At 37.0% G+C, this 24,794-nt stretch overlaps 3 protein-coding genes across 3 annotated transcripts in view; 1 reads left to right on the forward strand and 2 right to left on the reverse strand.

Annotated features, from left to right (window-relative positions):
- stox2a (storkhead box 2a) overlaps nt 1–13,200 on the reverse strand; it is a 68,285-nt gene extending 55,085 nt beyond the window's left edge. Inside the window, exon 1 of the mRNA XM_056271843.1 lies at nt 12,091–13,200. Within this exon, the coding sequence (XP_056127818.1) occupies nt 12,091–12,418 (328 nt within the window). The 5' untranslated portion in view covers nt 12,419–13,200. The remainder of the gene's footprint in view (nt 1–12,090) is intronic.
- Nucleotides 13,201–16,980: 3,780 nt separating this feature from the next.
- On the reverse strand, nt 16,981–20,574 carry ing2 (inhibitor of growth family, member 2). Its single transcript, XM_056271823.1, has 2 exons — nt 20,255–20,574; nt 16,981–18,246 (listed from the first exon to the last, which is right to left on the reverse strand). The coding sequence occupies exons 1-2, from the start codon at nt 20,391–20,393 to the stop codon at nt 17,549–17,551; spliced, it is 837 nt and encodes a 278-aa protein (XP_056127798.1). The 5' UTR covers nt 20,394–20,574; the 3' UTR covers nt 16,981–17,548.
- Nucleotides 20,575–22,471: 1,897 nt separating this feature from the next.
- On the forward strand, nt 22,472–24,143 carry sod3b (superoxide dismutase 3, extracellular b). The gene is made up of 2 exons (XM_056271752.1): nt 22,472–22,647; nt 23,386–24,143. Exon 2 carries the CDS (start codon nt 23,398–23,400, stop codon nt 23,989–23,991), a length of 594 nt encoding a protein of 197 aa, XP_056127727.1. The 5' UTR covers nt 22,472–22,647; nt 23,386–23,397; the 3' UTR covers nt 23,992–24,143.
- The last annotated feature ends 651 nt before the right edge of the window (nt 24,144–24,794 follow it).

Genomic DNA, 24,794 nt, shown 5'->3' on the forward strand with positions numbered 1-24,794 from the left:
TTTACATTTCGACTACATATATGACCCACTTTCAATAAAGATTAATGTTGAAATGGGTGAAATGCTCCTTTAAGATTACCTCTTTTAAGGATTGCAGGGAGTTAGAATTAAAAGTAGTCCAAGAGGCCGATGGACTCATTAACATCATCATTTCATCATTGGTCACTTGTATTTGAGCTCTCAGATTAGTAATTTTGGCCCCAAAATTATTCAAGAAGTCTTCACATAATGCACTAGTAGGATTATGGATGGTCTGTACAGAAGGATTTAGTACCGAATTTATAACCGAAAAAAGAACTCTAGGAGTTTGATGATGTTTCTTGATCAAGTTCAAGAAAAGTTCAAGATCAAGAAAAATAGAGAGACTTGGCTTTCTTAACAGCACTCTGGTATATCGATAAACAGTTTTTAAATATATTAAACGCTATTTGCAGTTTGTCTTTCTTCCATGTTTTTTCTGCTTTCCTACATGATTGTCTCAGGGAACGAATGTCTTGATCTATCCAAGATTAGTAGTGTTTACTCCCACCGGGCCAGATCGAATAGTAATCCGTGAATCCGAATCCTGTAGCAGTCAAGCCAAAGGATCGGGAAGAGCAGGGGAATCAGTCTGAGTATATATAAGCCAACGAGATGACGGGACCGGCGGATGCCGAACCGCGAAACGGACCAGATCCTCAATCCGTGGCCGAGACGTAGAGTTGAGTGAAAAACTAGCTCGCAGGTGGGTCTTTAATCTGATCATTTTTCCGCTGCGTTTCCCACGTCTTCTCCGACGTTTCCTCGGGATAACATCCAGTGGCCAGCGGCGAAGAAGATCTGGAATGTCTCTTAAAGTGCTCCTGTATTGTCTGCGAAATGTCCTAATTTCGCATCAAAAATATCCACGCAATGACTGCGAATATCCAGGAGTGTCTGACGATCGTAAACGAGAGACTCAGCATAGTTAAAGGGTATGAGAGCACATAAAAACAGCCAAATATAGGGCGTTATAAGGAGCGATAGACGGCATGACACTCTCACAGGCGCCATCTTAATCAACTCTCCTAAACCTTGTGGAAAGCCTTCACAGAAGAGTTGAAGCTGTTCTATCTGCCAACTCCATATTAAACTCTACGGATTAAGAATGGGATGTCATTAAAGTTCATGTGCATGTAAAGGCAGATGTCCCAAAACTTTTGCCAATATAGTGTTTTTCAGTCGATATTTTCAGGGGTCTCGGTCCGCTTGTTTGGTGCGCACCAGTGTTCGGATGGCAGCGTTCACACTTAATCAAATGAACCGCACCAACAAAGCAATCGCACCAGGTTTTTTTTTTTATTGAACCAAACCTGCCTATGAACACACCATAAACATAAAGGTTAAACCAAAGCCTGGACAAGTAAGAGCTATAAATGTATCCCAACTGTCTAGTGTAAAATAACAGCATTACACATATTTAACATTCAGATATTCAAAGTAGTCACATTTTCATACAATTTGAATGATCTCAAATGTGATTTTTTTTTTTACTGTGTTGGTGTGACAATTTATAAAAGAAAATTTACATGATCAGAGTTATTTTAAAGTTACTCAGCAGGACATTGTGGATGAATATAGAGCCTCAGCTGACAAGCCCATTGACCCAGGTCACAAATCCTGACAAATATAAGAGCTTGAAGGACCCTAATTGATTTTAGAGGTGGGAAAACAAAGATTTAATTGACACTATCCCTGACATCACCAATGGTAAACAGCTTCTTATTTCAATGTTTGCACACAACACTTGGTTAATGTAAGTTTAAGATGATCGAGGCCCAGATCTGTTAGCAAAACATGTGTTTAATACAAAATACAATGAAAATTGAACACAATTTTTCTGATCAGTTTGACATTTTCAACCACTGTAGATACTCTATCTGTCCAACTATTTGCTTGCATCCAAATGTCCTCCACTGTGACTTAGGACATGGTTTTTCATATACGTACATTGAGTACATGAACGTTCCAGATGAACCATCAATAAACAATCCATTAAGAAACTACAACCAGTCCAGTACTTATCATCTGAATCATTTTTTATGAGTCAATGAAGTATATGAGTGTACATGACAAAGAAATCTACTCTTTGTATTCATGCTGGTTTTACATGGTTTTTAAAAAATGTTAAAAAAAAAGTTTAAATTTAAGGTTTTAACTTGAATAAAATGCCATGTGGTGTGAAACCATCAAGCAAAAAGTAATACACATTTTCCTCAAACTCTAAATACATGTGAGTGCACATATCTTAATTGTATTCAAAAAGGTTTTAAATGTATTTTTCAAGGTAAAAACCTTTGACCTTTTAATTTTTCAGAAAAAAAAGTTATCTTTTAAATAATAATAAAGGATTATGCCATACTTAAGGTTATCTTTTCAAGAGTTTCATTCTTTTATTGAGGCTTTTATCTTCATTATGATTTCAGGAATTTGTATCACCTTGACATAAATTAATAGAAATGACAAAGAGTGTCATGTCAATGTCATTGACAATTATATAGATAACATATCCAATCTGAAGATATGCACTAACAGTGTTCAAGTCTGCTAAATAAGTGTCAAAAATTATTCCTATTGCTTTTGAAGCAATAGTATGACACAAAAAGATATATTTTTGTATACCACTCCATTAAAGCCTTAAGACGTTGCATTAATCAGAGGAACACACTGAAAAAGTGTTGCTGACTATTGTCTTTATCACAGTAATTTCCCCCTTTTAAAGCACTCTATAAATGTCAGAATAACATTTCAAGTGGCAACTTGCCAGGTTGTAGAATCTCCACAGGCTGTCCTTCCTAGTACAGGTTTGACTGAATGGCATGGCTGTAAAATGGCTTTTTACACATGAACACAAATTTATTTAAGAACGCAAGAAGAAAGCATTAAAAAGGAGGAAGTTTAAAGCATGAATGAGCTAAAAAAAATACTATCAAAGCACTGGCACATTTATTGTGTTGGCTGGAACTTTAGAGAATGACTGTGCCCTTAAAGCAAGACAGAGCAAACAACTGTGAAATGAACTGAGATGGATTTGTGTGAAACTTCTCAGAGTTCTAGGGTCGCTTGGGAGTGACTCTACACACACAGAAGATTGATGAGAGTGTGCAAGAATGGTATTAGTGAGACGACACTCAGCAAAGTTCTACCAAGGTGACACATGAGGGAAGCCGGAGTGGGAGAAGGTGAAGAGTGCAGGTTAGGCTCCAGGCTAAAGGAGAGATCACAGAGATCACTCTCAGATCTCCTTACAGGCCAAAGATCAAAGCCACAGCTGGGCTTTCAACCGGAAAATTCATCAAAAGTCTATTTGCCCAAAGTGCAAGCTCAGATATGTACTGACATGCTAAAATGCATAGTTAATGAATGAAAACAAAACTTTCAAATTATAAAACTGAATATTGTTTGGCTGTTTTAGGACCACTGTTTATTTGCCAAATTTATGCTGCTAAGGCCCCGTCCACACTACTGCGTTTTCGTTTAAAAACGGAGACCTTTTGCTACGTTTGCACCTCCCGTCCACACTAAAACGGCAAAAACGGAGACCCAAAACGGAGAAGTTTAGAAACGCTGCCGATCCGTTTTTCGTTTTGAATCTCCGGAGGGCGTTTTAGTGTAGACGGGTCAAAACGGACGACTTTAGAAACGATGACGTAGTAGAGGCTCACGCTCGGCTCTATGATTGGGTGCCATCAGTCATGGCGTACATCTTTTCTAGCAGCTGTTGTACAAGTAAATTCTGCATTTTACAACACTATAACTGCCTACATGTGCCGGAGTCAAGCTATTATTCGAGCGATCTGTGACAATTCCCGTGTGCAGCGGCGGCGTTGACCGTACATGGAGCGTCGGTTTGGGGTTAACCCAGAGCATGGTGGGATAATTTTATCAATGAAGTTGTGTTTACACCGGCACGCGCATGCCCAGTGTTGGTGAATGGTCACGTGATCCGCGTTTTCAGTCGTTTTAATGTGGACGGAGATCAATTCTAATACGCAGCTAAAACGCTGGTGTGGACGGAGATCGTATTCGTTTTAATTATCCGTTTCTAAACTAAAACGCAGTAGTGTGGATGGGGCTTAAGTGTCATCAATATCAAACTGTCAATCCAACAGTTGGATGAAATGTTCTGGCGAATTAATGCTACCAAACTATATTTGCATAATTTTAAGGGTAGGTTTAGGGCAGAGGAAGGTATGGACGTTAATAAAGCCTCAAAGCACATGAATATGATGCTGGTAGCACAATCTGATAGTCAGCATTTTTTGCTATCGAATTGTGCTACCTACTCTTTTAATGGGAGGAGTGAAAGAAGTAAACATAAAAGAAGTAATAGGTTAATTGATTCACTTCATTTCACTGTAATTGTGTAATTTAAAGTGTGACCCTGTGTAATTTAACTATATTATAACCTGAACCCTAAATTATAAATATGTATATTAAAGTCAAAATGGAAGTCAACCACAGAAAATGTGACAGCAAAATTTCTCAACATGATGTGAGATTTGTGTATATGGCCATAAACTAAACCCAAATAAATTTTCTTCCACAAAGGTAGTGTCATTTAAAAATTCACGTCACATGAATATATGGATATTTACGGTATAATGGGGTTATTTGTTTAAAAAAGAAATAAAATAAAAACATTAACAAAACTGTTCAACCCTAACCCTAACCCTATTAACATAAATGACAGATAATATTTTTAATACCACAGAAAGAGACATTAAAAATGAATATCTACTAATTCAAATTTGACTACCTTTTTATTCATCTCTCTGACTAATGTTTTTTCAGTTTTTGCTATCCTTAAAATCATTAAAAATTGCAGCTAAGGTCGGAGCCATAGCCATGTGGGCAAGTGCTCTGACATATGGTGCGGTTGCACTTCGGGCGACCCGAATACGAGTCCTAAGCTTGAAGTCCTTTTAAACAATTATAATGACAGCGTGTTCGTTCATTGGCCAGAGAAGAACTGGCCCCCCGAATGAGCCTGGTTTCTCCCAAGGTTTTTTCTCCATTCTGTCACCTGATGGAGTTTGGGTTCCTTGCCACTGTCACAGTGTCACCACTTGCTTGCTCAGTTGGGGAGACTTAATATTCAACAATATTATTGATTTGACTGCACTGACACTATTGGATGAGAACTGAACTGAGCTGGATGATGACATCCCTGTTTTTCTGCAGAACTGCTTTATAGATGCAATTAACAAATTTGATCATTTTTACACTTTACAACAGAACTGAATCAACACTGAACTGACTTCAGCTGAACAATGACACTATTTTCTTTTAGAGCTGCAGTATAGAGTAGACGAAACGAACTCTGCTAGCATCATTGAATCATTTTCCTGTTATCACTGTAAAGCTGCTTTGAAACAATCTGTATTGTATAAAGTGCTATATAAATAAAGGAGACTTGACAATGTGTAAGTGAAAACTTTTGCACAAAGCTGCAGCCACCTCACTAGTTGTCAATGTAAGTCCAAGACGACTGTCATATCACAATGCACAAAAAAATAGCATTACTGAGTGCACCTAATGTTTTTTATGCACCTAATTTAAAAACTAGTGTAGAAGTCAACTGAGCAGTTTAACATGCATGGAAATTTGCGCATCTGTACTTGCGCCAGGTTTGGTGTTGAAGGCAGAAGTGATAGATTTACAATGAGGTGTTAAAGGTGAACCTGCACAGGCATTACAGTCAGTCCCAAACACCACATCAGCCAAATATGCAGTAAAACACCACAGAGAGCACAACTCAACATGACTTACTGCTGACCTCTCCCACACAGACATGCACAAAATGATTTACTCTCTTTGGATGATCAGGTGTTATCAACACACCTGATGACACATCTAACAAACCTTTACCCCTCGGGACCTGGGGAACAACGAGCAAGTGGAGACACACAGAAGGTCAATGACACAATTTAATTTTTTTTTTATTCTGGTATTTTGTTTTCCCTGGTATCTTGTTATTACATTAACATTATTATATTTCAATTTATTTTATTAAGCAAGGATGTCTTGACATGAGATACAGTGCTTATTTGAGACATTACTCATTATATTTGATCCGATTCTGTGAAAAGCACCAAACAAACGGTTAAGATTGGAGTAAAATGATCGCAGACATTGTAAAATAAGCTTCTCCTGCTCTTTCTAATGTTGGGATCCTTCTGAATGTGCAGAGCGGCAGGTGCTACACAGCCATGAACATTTAACTGCGTTTAACTCCTATTGTTAGTTCGTCTGCTGTTTATCCTGCTTCCACTACAGCTTGGACTCACTGTTTAGGCAGGCATTTGTAGGAAACAAAAACTTTTTTGTACATTTGGGTAGATGCTGAAACATACAATATGGACACAATAGACATTCTAACAACATCTAAAATGTAAGCAGTAGTATTTAGATAAATGTAAAATATTTACGAATCCTTTTATATCATACAAATATATTTATATAGTTACATAAATATATTGTATTTTTAGATTCCTTAATCCTATCCTGTAAACCTAAACATACCCAATTTTCAACAACATAAAAACCAAAACAACAGGCGAAACAGTATAAAGAAATGCAACAGACAAACAAAATCAGAATAATTTATTCAAAAATTGGAAAAAAACTATTTTCGATATCACTAATGTAAACCTTTGTCATAATAACCCTTCTTGAGGTGGCAAATTTAGAATTGTTAATAGGTGTGGGATTTAAAAGTTTTTAGTAATTACTGAAGAAACGAAGATGAGACTTAGCCTTGGCTATAATATGATACCGACATGGGATTACTTCGGGAAGATAATCTATGTTCACTGTATCTGTCCCTACCGAAATAAACTATAAAAAAAAAATGTTTAAAAAAAATGAAGATCATTGAATAAAGACTTGAAATGGATCTGCTCCTCACACAACATAATCATACAGATTCTAAAGATTTGTAATTACATTGATCATAAATGCAATATAATCAACCGATTAATTCCATTAATTAAACATTCATAGATTAAATAAGGATCCGTAAACATTTCTACATCTGTAAGGTTGTTTTTAAGTAAATGATTTACGTTTAGATGCTGTCAACACATCAATATTGCACTTTTTTTAGTGGCAAACGCAAGTAAATAAGTATATGTGATCAAAGCACATTTCATTTTCATTGGAATTGACTTCCTTAACTCAAAAGATAAAGTCAAATGGATTCCTCATGATTTATGGAACAGGTACAACAAGAATGAAACCATAACACTCTTGGACTGTCAACAACAAAAAAACTTTAGTCTGAAAAGTTGACGACTTAGCCAGGCTGTCCACACATCTCTACATGATGCCGATTTGCTGATCCATTGGCTATTTCCCTTCATTCTCTTCAGCACTCCTCCCTTTCCTCCTATTGAAGACAAGGCTTATAGGGCTCGCCACAGAGTTCCCTTTCCTGTCCCCCAGCCTTCCTTCCCATCTGCACCAAAAGCAGACCTGCCACCACAATCCATGTGTATACACGACCTTCAGGGACATTGTACTATCACGGTCCTTGAATGTTTCCGCCCTGTGATCTATGGACAGTTTACCATATTCCATTACTGTCAGATGCTAAAAACGGAACATGTTTAAAGAAGGATTCTCACTTTTCAACAAATGATTGCTGTTCTGCAGACGCATCAAGAGTGTGGTTACCAAAAGGCTCTAAGTGGTTAGTGTTTTGCGAAATCTAAAACCTCACGGTCTCTGGGCGACCTCCAAGTAATACAAAGACATCAGAGGTAGCCATCCTAATTTACCCAGAGTAAATCTTCAACCCAATTCATCCTGACATCCAGAAGAAAATATGGGGCTTTGAGTTACACACATCTCGAATTTCTAATAATTTAGAAGAAATAATTGCAGGCTATGTTTTTCACACTTTGTAGAAACTGTTCTTACTTCGTTTATGTCGGAAAAATGCACAGTTAAATTCTCAAAAGTTGAAATGCATGTGTCTTTATCACTATTTTTAAGATGCAGAACAACACCATTAAAAAAGCACTTTTATCGCTTAGCTGCTATTAACTTTTCCTTTACTATATCGCTTATATCTTTTTCGTATGCAGCATTTTTACAAAATACATCTAAATATGTTCCATCTTCGAATGTAAAAACACCCAGGCTGCTTACTTCAAAAGCTTTGATATAAGCTTGAGTCAAACTTCATGTCTGCAATTAAGTTTTACCAGACAGTGTTTAAAGATCTGAAAAAAAGTTTCCTTACATAAGTCGAGTTAATGTCAAATGTATCAGCACAAACATTCTCCCCACCACTCACACAAACAGTTATGAACTCTACTTGACACTACTTGTTTGCCATGCTTGTGATAATCACACACCTGAGGGGACCTGTGCCATGTCAAGACATTTTAGCACTAATGGAAACTTTTATAACTGTCTAGATGGCAGTGTTTGCTGGCAGGGGTGATGTCTGGGTTATACATCTAAGGAAATACATTTTTACTTTTGAGAAAATGCTTTTGAGTCTTCTCTTTTGTTGGGTCTGTTTCACTGCATGGGAGGAAGAAAAACAACTCAAGAATAGAATATCTATAAACCTGTCAACAATTAGTTTATTGAAGAGCAGGATCTTCATGTTTAATGCCAGCAAGGAAATCATTTCTTATTTAAGTTACAGTATATAGGGGTTGTAAAAGGGGTCGGTTGCTTAATCTAAGAACTTGAATTGAGAAAATACCAACAGATTGTAAAGCCTCATTTGTGTACATAATCTTATAATATAGTTATAGACCAATAATATAGACCTCATGTTTGTGTGCATTTTTGCAACCTGACAAGCCAAAAAAAAGTGTAATCACTAACTATAGAAAGTTAATTAAAGAATGTTAAATGGTTAAGAGACCTGTCTATTTGGCTGTCAATCAATATGAGGGATGATAATCAACAATAATCCTTTCACATGACAATAACTGCTTGCAATATTTACTACATCAGTTGTTACAAAAAATGCTATCTTCACAAAATCAACAAAGAAAAACTTTTTTTTTTTTTTTCAACGTGAGTTTTTTGTAGCGATGCAATAGCTCTATTTTTTGGTTCCTCAAAGAACCTTCAAGTGAAGAGTTCTAAAAAGAACCATTTTTTTCTTAGTATGAAGCACATTTTAATAATCTGAAGAAGCTTTTTTCATAACAAATAACCTTTTGTGCAGTGGAAAGGTTCCGTGAATGTTAACGGTTCTTAAAAGGAACCATCAATGCCAATAGAGAACCTTTCTTTTAAAAAGAGTAACTTTATATAATAATACTTTTTTAGGATTTTTTCAAAATCTAGTAAATAAATGGATGAATTTAAGGGCTTTTCAGGTAATAAAATCAGACCACAAACTGAAAAAGAACCAGAGTGAATGCTTCTTTTAAACTAAATACACGGTCCAAACCATTGTAAACATTCAAAATGATGAATCAATCATTTTATCAGTTGGAATGAAGATTAGCCCGCCCCATTCAAGTCAAAAAGTCTAAACTCATATCTGCAAATATTAGACATATCACCACATTCCAAAACAAAAGGTTCAGTACCAGGCGGTGGAATGAGAAGAATTCCCCTTTGAGCCGAGTGCAGTAATATGGTTTGTTTTACGTTTGCATTATGTGTAACTGGAGGCCCAATCCCTCACAGTCTCACCCTTGAAAATATATTTTGTTAACACAGCCTTGGAGATGTACAAAGAGTCCAGAAAACTTCAGGTGGAATATATACTAACGTTCATGGCATGTCGTAATTACCATAACGATTCTGAACTGTAAGAAGCCGTCACGTGCTTGAGGAATGTGTAATTACAACGTGTAAACTCGTAATTTTCTGAGAGCTACGGCTACAGATTTAAGGTGTGTTCAACTTGAAGCAGCGCTGTACAGACCCGATCGGTGCAAGACAGGATTTCTCAAATCCGGTCCGAAAAAGGGCAACTGCCCTATACAGAGTTTAGTTCCATCATCATTAAACCTAAATTACAATTGAGTACGGCCCTGTTTACACCTGGTATCAAGATGAATTTGAGCTGATCGGATCCCAAGTGGACGACGCAAAATACAGGTGTAAACGTGGTCTAAAAATTTTTGAGCTTGTCCACTTTCGACCACTTCCAGAGGTGGTCGAAAACGCATTCGACTGGATTGCTTTCGTAGTGTAGATGATGTGGTCGAACAGCCGCAAAAGACAGCCTACTCTCCGTTTACTGACTTAATTATGGGAAGCGTGCTAGCCAGAAGGGATTTAAACTTTGTGCTTGGTACGTTTTTCGTCTCAAGACAACATTGTTCTCTCACCATTCCTGATTTCTAACACACACTCACAGTCACAGGCATTCGACGTCGTCTTGCAGCTATCAGAGCAGAAACGAAAGCTGATGCTCTCTGTGAGTTTTTCTGTCGTCTCTGTGGGCGTTCATATATAAATTTCCGCGAGCATATTTTGTCCATTAGATCGAAAGATCTGAAAAAACACATACATTTACCTGCGTACAGACCCTCCCCTCAAAGAAATCGGGACAGAAGTGGTTGAAAGTGGACAAAAGAGACAGATTAAAACACCAGGTCTAAACTGGTGTGTGTCTCCCTCGTCTACTTGTGATCCGATTGACCAAAACACATCTTAATACCAGGTGTAAACGGCTTAAATCTATTTGTTTTGCCAAGAAGTTTGGGGCAATTTTGGGAGAATAGGAAGATTCCACAGAGATAAAGCACAACTTTTCGTACTTCATCTCTGAATGATGGACAATCCAGTGTAAAGTTTTAACTTTAAACCTTTTTCTCCTTCAAGTATACGTCAAGATTTATGGGAGTGTTAAAGCAAAGAATGGGTGAACCCTTCAGAACAAGGGGTTTGAAAGTAATAGCAACAAGTGTCCTTGTTCATGTTGTTTATGCAACAAGAAAATCCTCATCAAATGTGTTTTAGCATGGGAAGGCATTATTAGATTTAATGTATATTAGGTCATTGACCTCATTCAAAGTTGCTTTAAAGACTTTATAAAGCCTAGTTTTACAATAAATCTCACTGTAAATTCCAGCTGTCAAATTTATTTGTCCAAGATTTAAAAAAGGAGAGTTTTTCTGACATGACAATGATTAAAGGATACGTAAATCTATGTACGCAACTGGTTCTAGGAAACTGGCAGCTGTCAACTAACTGGCAACTTTTCCCACACAAAATACCTCTACATATTTTAAGCATTACCAGGTTACTGCATAATTTATAATTCCTTATTGTATGTGTCATTGAATAATATAATGTTAATATGCCAGCCTATTTCAGCTATTTAAAGTTGATCAAAGTGGCCTCATTTATACTCCATTGTATAACTTAAACACAGAGCACAGCATAACTGACAAAGAGACAACATACCAGAAGGTCCCTACAATAATACTATATGAACATAACAAAATGCAACACAAAACACACTAATGTACATTATTTTAATAACATTTTTTTAAAATGTGATGATCCACTTAAGGATTTCTGGGAAAGTATTGATTACTTTTTACTTATATAAAAGTATTTATATAAAATAAATATAATAAATAAATATAAATATATAATATAATATTAAATATAAAATATAACTATAAAATAAGCCTTATTGAATATAACTTTTCTTCATAAATTATATGGTATTTCATACTTTAACTTCTAAACCAATTTTACAGTAAAATGCATTGTCTTTTAAATAATACCATTTGATCATACCTAATCATTTTTACATTCTTCTTATGTAGATCATTTAAGCAGATAAATAAACAAACCTCACATGACAGAAGTGGATGGTGGGGAGTCTCAATACACACTGCAATGTGAATTTGCAAGTGCACCTTAATGGCATGTTCAATTTGGAGATGAATATAGGATACTTCTCAAACATTTGCAACATATACTGTGTTGAAATACTTTACTGCAAAACACTTGTACTAGGTTCGCATTCATAATTTCTCACAAAAAAAAAACAAAAAAAAACTTGTCTGCTTCCTTCCCCCTGGCTGTGCAGCAAGGTCCCCGAGTGTGATGCCATTTGGTCAGGCTTACCTATGCACTTGATCTCGAAGCCCCGCGGTGGTTTGAGGCCCCTCCGTGTCCATCCTTCCCTCAAGACCTCCAAATGATCCTCCTTGCCTTGAATGAGCAGAACATGTTCATCTATCCAGCCCAAGAAGAAGGTCTCGGATATGGCGTCTGTGACTTTCTTATTCCAGAAGTGCTGCATGTTCTCCGCTTTGAAGTCGGCGAATATCTCATAGCCGGTGTGATGGTGCTGAAGTTTCTCCGTGACCGCGGCGGCTGCTTCATCTTCCGTGCCGACCCGTGACAGCACTATGGCCAAGGAATGGGGCGCTATCTGCAGGAACTTCTCCATTCTCCGGCGTGTTTCACACACAGGCCACGGCGTGGATTGCAACCCTGTCCGATGCTGTCCGGCACTCACACGGGGTTTTATTGCGCACCTTATTGAATTTCCAAAACGAACACATTGCACCGTATTTCAGTTTATTTCCAGGAGCCGAAGCGCTGCGCGTGACGGCGGAGGGTCCGCCAGCATGATACGCGCGAGAGACGCAAATGTCATTTATTCATCAAACAAACGCTTGCAACGCCGCTTTCCGTACGGTGCGCCCATAGCCCGATGCCAGCAGTCCTTTGGGCAATATTAAACCAGGCACTGCACTGATGGGCAAAGCAGCTGAGCTGAATGATCAATGGGACTGTCTGTACTAATAGGTCTCAACCTGCCTCTTTCCACACCTCTCCCGCGACATTCTGCGCATTCGGCCGAAAGCAAGCGAGACCGATTCCTCCACCATCGAGGCCTCTTGAGCGGCGGGTCGATCGATCACTGCATTCATCGGTGATGTTTGCTGGCCATAGAGAGCAGGAGATGACTTCATTCCTTCTTATTCATGTCTTCATTTGGTGCACTCTGAGGTTGCCTCCCAGTCACTATTTGGGGCGTTCATATAGACCAGGCTTTCTGGTGTCACGCTCGCAGGCGTTAACTCGTCTCGGAGGCGTCGGGCTCTTGTCCCTGACGCCGTGCGCTTGGTGTCTGTCCGGTGCGACGGATTAGATTGGACGTGTCGACAGAGAGCGCGCGGCGCGGATCACCAGATGTTTTCCTGACTCCACCTACAGGCGGCCTTCAAAACATCGCGAGTGTAGTGCACGAGCCTCGCAACAGGTGGACATGGGAAGAGCAGAACGAGAGCTGGGGGTCACAGATTACCTCAATAAACTTTTAACACTTTACAAGAAAGAAAAATGATTGGGTGGACTTGAAAGAGTCCATGAGAGAGCCTGTTTGTGTTCTTTGTTTGTTTGTTTGTTTGTTTGTTTGTTTGTTTGTGTGTGTGCGCGCGTGTAGGCCTATGCGTTTTCTTCAAATCCGGCTCCTTCCTTGTTTTCGGTGCCTTTATCTAGTTCTGAATACAGGCTAAGGCATAATGTTACATTTCAACTGATTATAATTATGGGCTGATTACAATGCTCTGGGTCCAAAGCAAAAATATTAAAATAGGCTATCCCAATTTAAATCGCTTTGATTTAGGACTATATTGGACTATGATGGGTTTTTGATTAAACACAAAGACTTTTTTTTTTTTTTTCGCTGCCTAAAAAGGCACTGAAGTGTAGAAATGCCCCAATCACAACTAAGTGGTGATACATATTTTTTTCAGATATTAGCACATTAATTAACCCAGTCATAACAGTCATCTTTATAATGAATTCCTTTTTATAGCTAGCTGGAATGTATAATTAAATTCTTAACTTTATCGATAGGCCTAATTGAAAAACTAAAAAAAAACTCTGTAAGTTTTGTAGCTACTTCTTCAACATCATCATTAGTTCTTAATTTTTGTACAAAAAGAGCTTTCCATAGTTTTAGTTTTATTTTATCTTATTTATGACATTTTGTACTTTAGAATATTTTTATTCATGTAGGCCTATTTAAAAAAAAAAGTATTGATTTATTTTTTCTGATTTATTTTCTTCTTTTCTTCTTTGGTAGGCAGTTTGAGTTTGTGGACTGTTATCTGAAAAGAATTTGGCTTTGTTTGCATTTGTGTGAGCTTCTTTTCTCTAAGGCCTTGATCAATTATCTTGAACACAGAGCAAGGGCACCCAAGCATTGGTGTCAGCTTTCGGTTCCCAAGTTCCCAGGTTGTTTCCTCTAGTTTAGTTATTTGAGTATATCACTAGAACGAACAAGACTGAATCTCTTAAAATCCTGACCCAGGGTTACAATTGTTTAGATAAAAAGGCATTTCTTTACACACTCCCACAGGCCCAGGTCACTTCAGTATTGAAACTGTGTTGCATTTTACATTAGAAGGTATTTAGTCATCAGGATTACTTATTAACAGACAGCTGAATTCATAGATATTGAAAAGCTAACTTAAGAAATCCTGGATTATAGAGTAAACCATGATTACTGTGTAACCCAGAATAAATATACATTCACAACTAATGATCACCATTTGTAAAGCTTGAATGAGCTGCAGGTAACCAAACAGTACAATGCTTTGTTGAATTAAATATGCAGGTTGAACTTTAAAACCGCATTTTAAGTGTCTTCTAACAAAATGTGATCTCTTTTTTCAGACATTACTGTAAAATGAGCTGTTATTTTAAAGCATTTTTTGTTGTTTTGAACTTTAAAAAAAAGGGTTCTGAAACAAAACCAGCTGAGAACCAATGATGCGTTTATAGTGACATCTGCTGGCCGGACTTTTATTTATTCTCTACAAAAAACTGAATTGCATGATTTGATGTAGTCTACGTTTTGCTTCTATGTATTTTCTCTGGGGGCAGTTTCATACAATGCTTCTATTAAAATTATGAATGTCTGTCTGCTGCACATATCACTTTTTTAGTTGATTTTCTCAAAATGGTTCAGACTAAATCCCAATAATTTAAATAGATATTTCTACTAACACCTCATCATAAACCTCCAAAAAACAAACAAACATGAACTTACCTCATCAGCACAGCAATAACTTGTAGTTGCAAGGACCTTTCATTAACATTTTCTTTACAAACAGCTCCTTTTTTAATTAAAAGAACACAAGAAATGAGAACCAAATTCTACCATTAACATAATATTATTGTCTCTTATAGTGTTGGGTAAGTAACTAAAAAAAGTAATTAATTACTTGCTAATTACATCTTCAACATACCGTAGATTACTGTACTAATTACCATCTAAAAAGTATTGCATTACGTATTTCTAATTTTCTAAATCCCATATCAACCACCAGTTGAACCGTATAAGGATAGACATGAAACTGCTCTTTTAATTATTTTAAATAAACAATATAAAATTGCATAAAATATTAGTAAAATGAACAAAGATTTTAAAGGGAGGTTACATTAAAAACATACATTTTGACATTATGTTAAATCTTGATGTTAAATCCACTGTTTTATATAGAATTGCTCTAGTCTATACAGTATTTAATGAAATAACACCAGAAGCAACTATAATTAAATTACAGAAAAAAATAAGAGTAACCCCTTACTTGACTTTTTCAAGGGAAAAGTAATTAAATTAAGTAATAATAACTTACTAATGAGTTACACCCAACACTGCTCTTATATACAAGTCAAAAAAAATTTGACACACCTACTCACTCTTTATTCATACAATTTTCCACATTTTAGAAGAATAGTAAAAACTAAACAATGAAACAACACAAATAAAATGTGAAATTCCTCTTCAAATTAAAGGGTTAGTTCACCCAAAAATGAAAATTATGTCATTAATGACTCACCCTCATGTCGTTCCAAGCCCGTAAGACCTCCGTTCATCTTCGGAACACAGTTTAAGATATTTTAGATTTAGTCCGAGAGTTTTCTGTCCCTCCATTGAAAATGTATGTACGGTATACTGTCCTTATCCAGAAAGGAAATAAAGACATCATGAAAATAGTCCATATGACATCAGTGGGTTAGTTAGAATGTTTTGAAGCATCAAAAATACATTTTGGTCCAAAAATAACAAAAAATACGACTTTATTCAGCATTGTATTCTCTTCCGGTTCTGTTGTCGAGCCGCGTTCAGTGACGCTGATGACGTAAGACGCTGCTGACGTGTATCTGGTGCGTCCGTGTATTCGGGTTCAAATAAATATGGCTGGGAAAAAAAATGCAAGTCTTCCTCATGTTTGCGAAGATTGTTTTGTTTATAGCGTGCGTCTCCCTCGGACTGTAAATGAAGCTCGGGCGCACCAGATACACATCAGCAGCGTCACTGAACGCGGCTTGACAACAGAACCGGAAGAGAATACAATGCTGAATAAAGTCATAGTTTTTGTTATTTTTGAACCAAAATGTATTTTCAATGCTTCAGAACATTCTAACTAACCCACTGATGTCACATGGACTACTTTGATGATGTATTTATTTCCTTTCTGGATAAGGACAGTATACCGTACATACATTTTCAATGGAGGGACAGAAAACTCTCGGACTAAATCTAAAATATCTTAAACTGTGTTCCGAAGATGAACGGAGGTCTTACGGGCTTGGAACGACATGAGGGTGAGTCATTAATGACATAATTTTCATTTTTGGGTGAACTAACCCTTTAATCACTCTGTCTGGATTCCAGCTGCTGTGATGCTTTCATATAATAGTTAAGAAGCTCCTGTATGCTGCACACTTCTCATTCACTATTTAGTCCAAATTGTTTTTTTATTGTTAAAAATTTGGTTTTCGTAAATAAATGTATACATTATTTATATTTTATGAACAGACCTTTATATCAAAAGATTTTTAAAAGTTCAAACAAATTCAAGAGTGCCCAAGCTTCTGCCTGGTAGTGTTTTTTTTTTTTTCTAATCGAGCAACTTCTTGATATGCAGACCATATTGTCTATATATCTGAATTTTTTTTTATATTATCCATGTGACAAAAACAAGCAGATTAGAGACATAACAAGCACTGATTTATTTAAATAGAGGAAACTTAAAAAAGAGAGAATTTAACAAAACCATCACTCCAAAAACAGTAACAAAGAAAATGAATTTGTTCTCTCACTGGAAGACATTTCAGAGGTGTGTTTTCATATATATATTCTAAAATGTGGAACAAAAGAAGAAGAAATGCAAAAGAAAGGTGTTGATAATGTTCATCAAACCCTGTGCATTGATCACACTCCAATTTTTTAACAACAAGTGTTACCCTGGACCGGGTGACCTCCAACATATATAAAGTCTTGAGGCTTTCTAAAATCAATAATTAAGAGGAAAAAAAAATCTAGAAAAGAACTCTTCATTGTCTTAGGGACATTAGTGGCAGTATCTTAAATATCTGTGTTTCCAGGGTTAATAACATCTGTTGGTCATTTTCCAACCTAATGCAAAAGCAACAACAGCACCTGTTTGGAAACTTTTCAGCTAAGTGCATGAGAACCTTTTAACATAAGTTAAACACAAAAATCACCAATCCCCCACACAGGCATATTTTCACTTAGACAATCTTCTGTAAGGCACTACCTGGACCTCCTATCCTTCTTGGCCCTATCTGCACTTTTTTCCATAGTCTTTTCACTGTCACCCCTGCATTTGGGGCAATACCATTTACCCTTGGGCTTGTAGGTGAGTCCAACACAGGAAAAATGGAACCACTCAATAGGACATTGCTCATTGTCGCAACCAATCATCTCCCCATAGGACACCTGTTCACAGAGGCAGTAAGTGGGCTCGTTGGGATCAATGGTGAACTCCACCGGCGATGCCTCTCGCTCTTGTTTGGCCTTGGAGCGCTTCTTCTTCTTGGCCGACTTGGACTTTTTCTCACGGGGCTGCTGCGGAGGCTCTTCTCCCAGGTCCTCCATGGCACCATTGGCACAAGTGTCACGGCTCTCGCTGTTGCGCTGACGTCTGGGTCGCCGCGTCGAAGAGCGCTCAGGCAGAACATTCGCGGAGGTGCTTGCGGGGTCATGCCTCACCTTCTCCACTGGTCGCTCTGTGTCTGCCGGCTCCAAGAAGCAGGGCGAGTGGGCCTCGATCTGACGCGAGCGGTTTTCCACCACCTCCATCATCTGGGTGACCACATGGATTTTCTCATCTCCCAGCTCCTGACTGCTGATGAGCGCCCGCTGCAACTGAATCTGCAGCCGCTTGCGCTGCCCACTGTCACTCTCCTTTTTGTACTTATCATAGATCTCATCCACCTCCTTGAGGACCTCTGGGGGGGGGGGGGGGGGGGGGGAGAGAGAAAGATTAAGTGAGGTGGCTTGTGCACACCACATGCATTTTACAAAGCCATTCTTTATACTACTATGGAAGCCCATTTCCATCACAAAAGAAGAAAAAAATCATGCTTTGGTAAATCTTAATTATGACACAAAACAGTTTCTCAACTAGTGGGACACGGAGTGTGCAGTCAAAGAAACAACAACAAACGTAATTCAACTCGACTTTTATTTTGAAAGACGTGCGCGAAAGCTATTGATACTTCTGTCAGACGCAGTTTAAATAAAGAGTGCCTGAGAAAAACGCGTTGTCCTGATTCAGTATCCACGGTCAGATGAGATGCTGTCAGGCTATATGTCAGTGTCATTATTCTAACGTTATTTTCGAAAGTCTCTCACCTCAGAAATGTGAACTTTCCGGTGTATCACTTTATTATAAATAAAGCTCAATAAAAATTTCACGCATACAACGTCGTAGTTATGTCAATTAGTAAGTCATTAAATACCAAAAAGTATCAATAAATTACATAACTGGTACTTTGTGTGTTAGCTGGGAAGGATTTGCATGTAGGTATGATGTTCATTCCATTCATTTCGCGAACAGGTCATGTTAGTATTGTGTATTTATTTGTGTTTGTTCATGGTAACTGTTGTTTCCATAATCCCAAAGTGCCACTTTTTTTCACTTAGTGTTATTTTGTCTATTTTTAAATGACTGTGGTGCCTCATACCAACTTACTAACTTTATTGAATTAACAAAAACTATTTTGGGACTGCTATTTAATATCCTTACCTTATACTGTATATGCATAAGTTTTAGTCATATTCTTAAAATTATGTGTGTGTTAAGTAAAATGGGACGGTACTTTGTATGTGTAATTTTGTATTTATATAAATCATTATAATTATAATACACACACACACACACATATATATATATGAATTAGTTCAAGTTCGTAAGAAAATTTGGGTCGTGGCTTAATGACCATGGGAAAATGTGGGTCCCATGGCCAAACCAGTTGAGAACCACTGCCATAAAAAGTCATAATTATGACCAAAAGTCGATATTAAGGCATATTAAGTCGATCATGACATACTAAGTAATAATTATAAGATTAAAAAGTCAAAATATGACAAAAAAATAATTATGAGAAATTGACAAACATACTATTTTTAATAAAAATCTCTAAATGATGACCAAGACAGTTTGTCATTACTTAGACTTTTATGACTTCCTACGTCATAGTATGTCCGAATTTAGACTTTTTATGTCATAACTATGAATTACAAAAGCATGTTTATTTTTCTTATGTGGCGGAAATGGGCTTCCACATAATACAGTCGATTGTTTGGTATTCGCGATGCATGTATGCCAGGGTTGTTCTAGTGCTTAATCTACCGCTGTGGAACAAAAACATTCAACCAGTCTACCTGCCCAAGCACACAGTACGTGCACCTCGGTTTTATCAAAATATGAGGAACTACACGGTGCTTTGCAACGTGAATGAATCGTTTCCCGTTGCATATAAATAATTTTGCTCGGTAACATTCATTTGCAAACTGTAAAGTAAAAACTCGAAGGATTTACAAGGCGTCGGCATCGAGCTGTAGATGTTTCGGCAACATGCGAACAAAACACACGCCGCTGAAGCACCATTACGTCGATACTATGGCAACTAAAGCGATGCGTTAAGAAGGAGCACTGCCAAACAACAGTACAGAGTATGCACTAGTCAAAATGGCTGATCATTGGTGGTAGGATAGTGTTGCTGGAACAAACATAGTTGAATGTGCTAAAGACAAAATACAACTAACGTTAAAACACAACGGGCGTGGACAGCATTGGAAGCACCGATAAAATGTTTATTAAAATGTATTTGTTACTGTGAAGAAATTAAACGAAGCCGGTCTACACAGGGTGAAGTGCACACGATGTAACGTTAAAATGTGCATAAATATACATCATACCGCACTGGCACCTTTCACAAATGTTTCGGTTACCTTGATACTTGGTGTCGATCTCTCGTAACAATGAAACATTCCTCTGTATATCCAAAGGCAGCGATTCGACACATTCCAAATAATCCTCCACGTAGTTGACAAGCTGCGATTTTTCCACGTTTGGATAATGCCCTAACATGATGATAGTAATGCATCAAGCAGCTATGCGCCTTTTCGAGAAGAACCGCGTCTTAAAAATAGGTGCTTTTCACATATAGGTTCCTTTAAAAATGTATTAGTTGGCAACCTCGTAGAGAGCTACTCTTTCCGGACAAATTCAGTCCAGTCTTCTCTGGCTACAAGAACTCCTTCAAACAAAACTATCAGATGTGCGCATGCGCACGATCAACCCATAAAATGCCGCGGTTTGCATTTTCAGACGGTTTAGCCAATTAGAGGTGGCGTTGCTGAGATATGGGCGGATCCAGGATCAGCTGGGCGCGTCCAGACCAGAGTTCTAATGGAACACTGGAGGTTCGATTTCATTAAGAGCGAGATGGATCCATGCGAGCACAGCGTTATGCTACGGTTAGCAAATATATTGTTTATAATGCGATGATGTAATGACAAAAAACATCAGTTGTAGTAGTAGAGTCATAAATGAATTGGGGCTAGGGGCGAAAATGCTATTGATGATAGTGACAAAAATGCCCCGAAATTCAAATTGTGGAGACTACGATTTAAAATATTTTTGGTATCCCCTGAGTTCTGAAAAAACTGACACAGAACAACATTATAAAAACACAATATGAACACAGAACATAGCCTATAAATAAATATAAAATGTATTTATAATATGTAAACTAAAGAGTTGTAAATTAATAGTAGACGCCACAGTACAATAAGAAAATGAAAAATAAAAACCAGAAGGACAGTCAATAAGGCAATTTAAATAGTTAAACAGCTAAAATGTCCCTGTAATGAATTCCTCTTTTTAAACTTGTATCATTTGTTTATATTTTCTAACATTTTATTGTTGGCCTAGTTATACAATAGTATAGTATAGTATAAGTATAAATAGTATAATTTGATAAATTACACATTTTCAAATAAAATATGAGTTGATGCTGATGTAATTTGGTAACCCAATTATAATTTATTTACAATAATAATATTTAGAATACATTCAATTAATTAAATTAACGTATTATGTTATTAATTACACAAAGGAATTTTAATATGGTAAGAATAAAATGCTCATAAAAATTCCCTTGAAAATCAGCTCTAGCGGACAAGCATTGTCATTTTATAGAAGTCAAATAACTGACTGGAATAGGTTTATATATATATATATGAAAACAATCAGTTTTCATGTCAATAATAATTGTCAATTACCCTCATTTCAAGAAGTTGAGACTCGAGATTGACCGTGTAAAACATTGCGCAAGCTGAGAATGAGCCCCGTTCTGTAGATGTACGTGTGTACTACACTTGCGTAACTATTTCATTGACAAACGGGGATTGCAAGCTCTACGCTCCGTCACTAAGAACATCTTAGCTGTGATAGGCTGCGCAAACCGCCGCTCTGCGAATTATGCAGGACATCTCTGCCCAGTGTCCGGGGACTTTCCCCTAAGCAATGATGGCGAAACCAGGTTCCCCGCAAGTAGCTTAGAATACAAGTTTTCAGGCATGCGCATTTCTACCTATAACGATACAAGACATATATAGAGCGGAATTCAGCGAAGCGTTTGCATGACGGTGACACGGTGGCTTTATTGCTTTAAATTCATTTCAATAGATTGTTTTACAGAAGAGTGTGATATACCACTAAAAAGATATACTGCGAAGCACGTATATTGCGATACATTGAATTACCTGGTCCTAAAGTGAGGACTGAGACGTCATGTAAATGAACCATATACGTCACGTCGAAACGTCATGCGAGTCAGAGCCATGCGAGTGTCTCTCTCAATGGCTCTGGGTGAGCCTAAACAAGTTGTTGGTTTTTTACTTTACGATAATATCTTAATACTCAAAATATATAATACTTTCATTAAAAAAAGGAAAATTTTAAGTTTTTAAAAAAAAAAGATTTTTTACACACATTAATCAGACACGTTTTCCACAGCCTATAACAATATTTTTTTAAGCTACCTTTTCACTACTAAAACATTGATGGAGGACAAACAAGAGGAAAAAATTTTTTATATTATTTGTGATCTTCATAGGCCTATGTTTCATACGATTTCTTTGCGCAATGTGGGCAGACATGAAATTTGATCCGTAGTAGGAGTGCAAGCATTAGCCTATAATTTACTAAATCTGAGATGTTTACGCCCCTGAGTTATGCAAGTGTAAAACAGAAACCTTAATTCACGCGAAGGAACACCAGTCGTGTAGCACGTTTGTTATTTTAAAGTTCTTTTTTAAAACCTGACGTCACACGAGAGGTAAGTAGCCTAGCTGTAGTAGACTCTACTTGTGACTGTACATCAGCATAAGCATAAGTTAACATGTAATTTAACGATGTAGATTTTGTTTTTGGCGATTACCAACGACGAGGCCTATGGTATTGTTTAGGATATTTGAACATTTTAATTAATTAAGACCATTAAGGCGAGACTGTGTGGTAGGCTACACTCTTCTGACACTAAAGGCAAAAACTGTTTTTTCATGCATCTGTCAATTTTGAGATGTTGGGCTATTTGGCTAAGTGTTGTTTTAAACTAGTGGAGAGAAAACATCCAAAATACACTTTTAATTGTTACCTTTATTGCACGTTATCTATTTGCGTATGTAGATTTCAATTACAATACAACTTCTCCTGCTCTGAGAGTCAGAAATCTCCACTTTAGCAGAACTTACATATACCAAACTTTACAGTTTTATTCCTATCCATATTCTGAAGGTTTATACAGAGGGGTTTTCTCACATAGCTATATAATACGCCTGATTTTATACTTTTTTTTTTCTGGCTGTTGAGTTGACAGTATTTTCAGATTTATGGAGTGATAAAAACAGAAATCCAAAATCCCCTAATTTGTCAACAAAATAAAACAAAAATGTTAAACCTGGCTTATATATATAGGCTATATGAACATTTGTGTGTATTTAATTGGATAATGGTGAACTATTGTATAATTTGACTTGGCTTTTTCTGGTTTTCTTTTTGTTTTGCTTTGCCACAGGGAAAAGAAGAAATGAAAAGCTTCTACATTTTACCACTTCTAGCATTCTTGCTCAATTGCCATGTGCACAGGTCACGCTCAGGTTTGGCATATGCTTCAAATCCAGTTCCCCCAGCAGTGTACAGTGATTCCCATCGGGCCGTATGTAGAATGCGTCCTAACACTGGACTAGCACCTGGCATGCCTCGTGTGTATGGTCACATTCTTTTCATACAGTCTGGCCCAAAGGACAAGCTGAGCGTGACTTTCAGGCTGTATGGTCTCCCTGTCTCCAGTCAGCAGCCCAGAGCGTTGCACATTCACGAGTACGGAGACTTAAGCAAGGGCTGCGGATCTACAGGTGGGCATTACAATCCCCTCAGCGTGAACCATCCACAACATCCAGGGGACTTTGGGAACTTTGTGCCTGTTAATGGGAAGATTCGTCACTCCCAGGACTCCAATGCAACACTCTTTGGGACTCTCTCAATACTTGGCCGGTCTGTTGTCATTCATGAGGGGCAGGATGATTTGGGCAGAGGTGGCAATGTGGCAAGCTTGCTGAATGGCAATGCTGGAGGGCGACTGGCATGCTGTGTTATTGGACTGGGCAACCCTCAAATTTAAAAGAAAATAATATACAATTATTTTTTGAAGTATTTATCAATACAATATCTGATACACTTTGAAAATGGAATTGTAAAATTGCATTTATTGGTCAAAATGTCTGGTTCCTATTATATCTTCAACACTAAATAACCATTAAACTGAATTAATTGCCTTTTTAGATGTCTTCATTCTTTAAACTTGATCTATGTTAAGTATTTTTTTACGCTTAATTTGGTGACATAACTAACGCAACAAAAGGAAAGAATAGATCCAAAATAATAATACAAAAAAGAAGAATAACAATAATAAAAATGAATAATACATTTTCAAAATTAATTAAAGAAAGACAGAATTAAAGAACTATAGGTGTATTGAAGTCTAACTAACATCACTAATTCCAAAACAAGCACAAAAGCCTCTTAAATGGAAAGAAAACAGCATATATATATATATATATATATTTTTTTTTTCTGTGGTGCTTCTAATGCCGTCCAATGCTTAGATATAGGCCTACTGATAAAGCTAAAATTTTGACCATCAACATTTCTTTTTGACCAACAACATTTATGAATATGTTTACCTAAAATAATAAATAAATTACGAACAGAACAAATGTTATTTTCCAAAGGTTTGTCATGAATATACATTTAAAACATAAAAACACATTTATATAACAAAAAAGCAGCTCCAAAAAGAACAATTCAATGCAAATAGTCAAAGAAAATATGAGAAATACTCTCAGCATTCAAATTACAAAACATACATGTCAAATCAATATCTTTTTTTTTTATTTATAACCTGCTTTTTAAGCCATGAAGTGT

Source organism: Rhinichthys klamathensis, unplaced genomic scaffold (genome assembly GCF_029890125.1).
Source record: "Rhinichthys klamathensis goyatoka isolate OS25496 unplaced genomic scaffold, OSU_Roscu_1.1 h1tg000325l_1, whole genome shotgun sequence".
NCBI classification, from domain to species: domain Eukaryota; kingdom Metazoa; phylum Chordata; class Actinopteri; order Cypriniformes; family Leuciscidae; genus Rhinichthys; species Rhinichthys klamathensis.